This window comes from Tupaia chinensis, unplaced genomic scaffold (genome assembly GCF_000334495.1).
Source record: "Tupaia chinensis unplaced genomic scaffold, TupChi_1.0 Scaffold000477_1, whole genome shotgun sequence".
Taxonomy (NCBI): Eukaryota; Metazoa; Chordata; class Mammalia; order Scandentia; family Tupaiidae; genus Tupaia; species Tupaia belangeri.
The window spans coordinates 135,050-140,850 of NW_006159986.1; the positions used below are offsets into that span (position 1 = coordinate 135,050).

Here is a 5,801-nt window from a genome sequence, read left to right on the forward strand (position 1 = left end):
CCCGCTTTGTTACATAATTCCTCTCAGACGAAGGATCTCCACATGTTCGATACAAATTACAGGTCAACATTGTTCTGTATGGGAATTGGTTAACTCTACTTCGCACGTGGTTACCCTTTAAACAGTTACAAAAATAAATGTAGCCTTTATTACTAAGTAATAAAATAAACATAATTGACACTAGCATAGCAAGAAGGTGATTAAATGAGTAACAGTTGTTGCCTTCTCTCTGGGTAGACCCTGGGGATTAAGCTTTATGGCGCTTGGCATTATAAGTGCTCAAAAATATAAATCCAAATACGTTTTGCACAGAATGGGGAATTAGCAGAGCAAGGGAAAAAACCTAGTTAATATGTGATTCAAGAGTGCTAGGAATGGGACCAGCAGGTGGCATGGTGGTTAGGGTGCTGGACTTCCACATAGCCTATGATGATTCAAGTCCTGGTCAGCTGCATGGGGAGTGGGGAGGGGAGGGATGTCCCAGGAGAATGGAGAAGGGATTACAGAATAGCAAATTTCTCTAAAAAAAAAAAAAAATAGAATAGCCATCCCCACTAGGAGGCGATTCCTCACTTTCCCTCTCATTATCTGTCTCCTCTCCAGCAAAGGCACATGTTCTTTTTTCTTTTTTTGAGAGGTTTTCGCTATAGGGCGCGTGTGCTCACCCGACAGACAGAGAGAGACATAGAGACAAAAAGTGAGAAATCCCCCCCCAGGGGGGATGGTCACGCCACAATCCGTTCTCCTCCATTCTCCTCTCGGGATCTTGGGCACGCACGCACATGCGCCCGGTGAGAGTTTTAAGCCACCGGGTCCGGGACACGAACCGCGGTCAACTACGTGGGAGTCCAGCGACATAGCCATTACACTAACTGCTGGTTTCCAAGTGCAAATGTTCTATGGCAAAAACCTTAAAAAAAAAAAAAAAAAAAAGCTAGTTCATTAGTCGAATAAGGACTGGTGAAAGAATAAAGAAGTAGAAACAGGAGAAAATGGTCCCTCAAGAGTTTTTTGTTTAATGTCTGACTGAAAAATAGTAACAATTCCTGAAAATCTATAACTACAGTACTGTTTGTACAAGATAAAAAAGTCACCATGAGATAAATAGCTTCTATTTTATTTTAGGAGCCAGGAGCATTCTGACTCCTAAAATTTAATGGCACCACTACACTACCTACATTGGAGACTAAGCAGCAGAGGATAGAAACCCCAGGTCCTCTTAATAAACCCAGCCAGGTTCAGGAGAAAAATGAGCCGACATTCCTCGTGGTGTTATTTGCTCATGAGGTTCAGTGTGGTTCTATCACATAATAAAGTCATTTACCAAACAAGACATTCTACAAAGCTAATTCTTCTTTAAAGGCATGTAAAAATTTTACATTTGTACATATACATATTACACTTTGACAGTTCCAAAGACCAAATAGTGGTTCATTTAGGGCTTTTTGTATTGTTTCTTCTTCCAGATTCTTTGTCACTCCCCAGGCTCTGGCCTACCTAACCTGACATCATTCTGTCACATTAGCTACTAAACCAAGTAAATGTTCATTTATTGCAGGAAGCATGATCTGGGTGACGCTGGAGAGAGAAGTTTCTGAAAGGTCTGATCTTTACTGAGGCAGCAGGATATGTCTGTTCACAGAGGTGGGAGGACGTGGCATGGTCAGTATCGCAACCCTGGGGAGCAGGCTTTCAAAGCAGTAGGAGTACTCACACCGAGATGGTACAGCATCCACCCAAACACACCGTCCAAACCCGCTCTACGCTGAGCAAAAGCTCTGAGTCCTACAAGTCAGTCATGTGGGTCCTCTAAAGATGTAAGCTGTAGCAGGCATTGATGGAGGAGGGTCACTTTGAACAGTGGTAGTCTGACATCTCTGCAAGAAGTCATTTGAACTCTTATGAAGAGAATTTGTAAGGGGTCAACAAACAGCCTCCCTGGAAAATTCAGGGAAACCAGGAAGAAAGGGGACAGTTTTCATCTTTTCATGAAGTTCTTCTCCAGAGCAACTGAAGTTCTCTGCAGAGAGTAGATGTTCCGCTTCACTCGATCCTCCAGGGAGGAAGTAGATGCACTCTCTAGCTTCATGCGGCTGGAAAGAGAAGATGAGTAAATGGAAGTTGAAAATATTTTCCGTCAGTCAACTATCTGGCAGAATCAAAAAAACATGCTAGCCATAAAGCAGCTGTAGAAACACAAGCTCTTTTAAACCACACTGATAAGATTTAAGTGACAACATATGAAACCACATTTTTTTAAATCAGTGTCCACAAAAAAAAAATGTGTTTATCTGTTTTGGAAAGTAAACCAAAACCTCAGTGGACAAAAAGGCTTCCAGAGACATGAATTCTTATTTAAGAGCATAGCCAGGGACCAGCAGGTGACCAGGAGGTTAAGGCAGCTGAATACCATATAGTTGACTTAGCGGTCTGGGTCCTGGACCTCACAGTTTGAAAAACATGGTGGGTGCATGTGCATGCATGCCCCAGATCCTGAGGACAATGGAGAAGGGATTATGTGGCCATTTCCCCTGATTTCTCACTTTCCCTTTCTCTCACTTCTTTTTTTTTTTCTTTTTAGAGATTTTTGCTATAAGTGCATGGGCTCGCTGTAGAGACAGAGAAATAGAAAGCGAGAAATCACCCACTTGGGAAATGGCCACACCACAATCCCTTCTCCTTCATTCTCCTCTTGGGATTTTGGGCACACATGCACACACTCCTGGTATGAGTTTTATTTATTTTATTTACTTATTTAAATTTATTTATTTGATTTTATTTATTTATTCATTCTCTTTTGTGTGTTTTTTTGGAGAGATGTTTGCTATGGGGTACATGAACTCACCTGAAAGAGAGACAGAAAGCAAGAAATCACCCCTTGGGGGGATGGCCACGCTGCAATCCCTTCTCCTCCATTCTCCTCTTGGGATCTTGGGCACACATGCACAGGCACCCAGTGTGAGTTTAAGCCCTGGGTCTGGGACTCAAATCGTGGTCGACTACATGAGAGTCCAGCAACATAGCCATTATGCCAACTGCTGGTCTCCATTCATTCATTTTAATTTGATGAGAGAGAAAGCAAGAAACCAAGCCACCAGGTACGAGACTCAAACCGTGGTCAGCCATGTGGGAGTGTCTAGTGCCTTAATCATCACTCCACCTGCTGGCCCCTGGTATAAGTTTTAGGCTATTGGGTCCGGGATTCAAACTGTGGTTAACTATGTAGGAGTCCAACAACATAACCATTGCGTCGTCAGCTGGTCCTACCCTTTCTCTCTCTGTCTCTCTGGTGAGTGTACACAATTTATAGCAAAACTAAACCAAGGGGAAAAAAGCGAGGCAGGAGTGTCAGTGATTGAGGTAATACCAATTTACTTCTCCCCTCAAAACAAAAACACCCTGCTGTCTGGCCAGAAGCTGCGCGTAGTAACAAGGCGGTCCCTAGCATGAGCTCTGCATTCTCTCCGTGCACACAGAGTACTAGGAACACAAAGAACCAGCTGCCAGGGGCCTCTGGAGACCACCTCTCTGAGAGCCCCCCGTCAAGAAGATACACTCACTGGATAAATTTCCCGTCCCCCGAGTCCAGCTTCGCCAGCCTCTGCTCCCGTTCATCTTCCTTTGCGTGTCTCTGGAGGATGTTCAGTCTCTCTTCCTCCCGCCACTTGGCGTTTTCCATCATCTCTTGCCGTTTTCGCTCTAGTTCTTCTGCTGACAGTTTTCTGTTGAGCGCAAAATGCATCTTATCAAATCTGCTTCATTCCCAGCAAAAAAGTAGCAGCAGCACTGGGAGAACAGAAGCCAGGTAGGCCCCCAGGCCCCCCAGCTCACTGCTTTCTTCAGTAAGTGCCCAGCACAATGCCAAGCCTACATGAGTCTCCTTCCTTTTTTTTTTTTTTAAGAAGTATTTTATTTAACTTTTTATTTATCTATTTATCTTAATTTGTCCAGAGAGGGACAGAGCGAGAGAGAGAAAAAATGAAAAAGCAAGGCACCAGGTCTAAGACCGGAAACGCAGTCAGCCATGTGGGAGTCCAGCACCCTTAACCACCATGTCACCTGCCATTCCCCCTTCCAAATATCTTTTTTGGAGAGGTTTTTACTATAGGGCATATGTGCTCGCCAGAAAGACACAGAGAGACAAAAAGCAAGAAATCACCCCCCATGGGGGATGGCCACACTGTAATCCCTTCTCTATTCTCCTCTCAGGATCTTGGGCACGCATGCACACACGCCCAGCGTGAGTTTAAACCACCGGGTCCAGAACTTTAACCATGGTCTACTGCATGGGAGTCCAGCAACATAGCCATTATGCCAACTGCTGGTCCCCCTCCTTCCAAATATCTTAGGCAGGTGGTTTTTTTCAAATGTCAAACACTTTCAGTGAAGGATTCCATGATATTACACAAAAATTTCTAGACAGTCTTCTGAATCATTAAACAGAAAATAAATTGAGGGGAGCCAGCAGTTAGTGTAATAGCTATGTCGCTGGACTTCCACGTACTCGACCGTGGTTCGAGTCCCAGACCCGGAGGCTTGGAAACACACCAGGTGTATGTGCGTATGTGCCCAAAATTCTGAGAGAAGAATGGAAGAGAAGTGACTACAGCATGTTCATCCCCCCGAGGGGGTGATTTCTTGCTTTCGGTCTCTCTGTTTCCCTCTGTCTCTCTGGCAAGCACATGTACCTTATAGCAAAAATTTCTCCAGAAAAAAAGAAACATTGAGAGCTAATTGGGAGCCTAAACCTACCATTGTTATATCTCAATTGCTCAACAACTAACAGAGTCACAGAGGACTCAGTTACCCATATAACTGTCAGCATTTACCATTTACCCATTAGAGACACTTAGAAATCCATGGGTGCAGGGGTCAGCAGGTGACACAGTGGTTAAGGCACTAGACTCCCACATAGTGGACCGTGGTTCGAATCCCAGACCTGGTGGCTTGCTTTCTCGCTTTCCTCTGTCTTTGGTGAGCACACGTGTCCTGTGGCAAATTAAGAAATAATAATGATATATGAAATTATTCTTTTTTTAAAAAATGGAAAAAAAAATCCATGATGCAGCCATGAGTGTACCACTTTATTACAAGGCTAAAAGCCAGACTGAAGGAATCAGTCTAAGCCCAGAAATTTTCCCTGGCACTCACCACGAATGAAGTTAGAGCAAGAAAAGGGGGTGATGTCATGATTTGACAATGTTCGGTATCAAATTTGCTTCTCAGATGACTGTGATATACAGAGCCTCCTTTTTAAAAATGAATTATTTTATTATCTTTATTTATTTGTTTGTTTGTTTATTTATTTATTTTAATTTGATGGTGGGGGGGAGAGAGAGAGAAACTGAGAAAGCAAGCCACCGGGTCTGGGACGTGGTCGGCCATGTGGGAGTCCAGTGTCCTTAGCTACTGTGCCATCCTACTGGGATCTTGGGCACGCATGCACACGCACCCAGCGTGAGTTTTAAGCCACTGGGTTGAGGACTTGAACCGCAGTCGGCTACATGGGAGTCCAGCAACATAGCCATTATGCTAACTGCTGGTCCCCTCACTTTCCCTTTCTCTCCCTCTCTCTCTCACATACTATTTCTCACTGATCAAATTAAAATAAAATAGGGGTGAGAAGTTGGGGTGGTAGTTAAGAATGCTGGACTCCCACCTGGCTGACTGTGGTTAAAGTCCTGAACCTGGTGGCTTGCTTTCTCACTTTCCCTCTCTCTCTCTCACTCTGTCCCTCCCTGGTCAAATTAAAAAATAAATAAGTGGATAAATAAAGATAAAGTAATTCTTAAAAAAAATTT

The 5,801-nt window shown here is 43.8% G+C and overlaps 1 protein-coding gene across 3 annotated transcripts in view; it reads right to left on the bottom strand.

Annotated features, from left to right (window-relative positions):
• Nucleotides 1–1,335: 1,335 nt before the first annotated feature.
• Nucleotides 1,336–5,801, bottom strand: part of CWC25 (CWC25 spliceosome associated protein) — a 34,395-nt gene continuing 29,929 nt past the window's right edge. For all 3 annotated transcript variants that reach the window (XM_027774744.1, XM_027774743.1, XM_027774745.1), the window contains 2 exons: nucleotides 3,561–3,722; nucleotides 1,336–2,093 (listed from right to left, as the gene is read on the bottom strand). In XM_027774744.1, coding sequence (XP_027630545.1) covers nucleotides 1,979–2,093; nucleotides 3,561–3,722 — 277 coding nt within the window. In that variant the 3' untranslated portion in view covers nucleotides 1,336–1,978. The remainder of the gene's footprint in view (nucleotides 2,094–3,560; nucleotides 3,723–5,801) is intronic.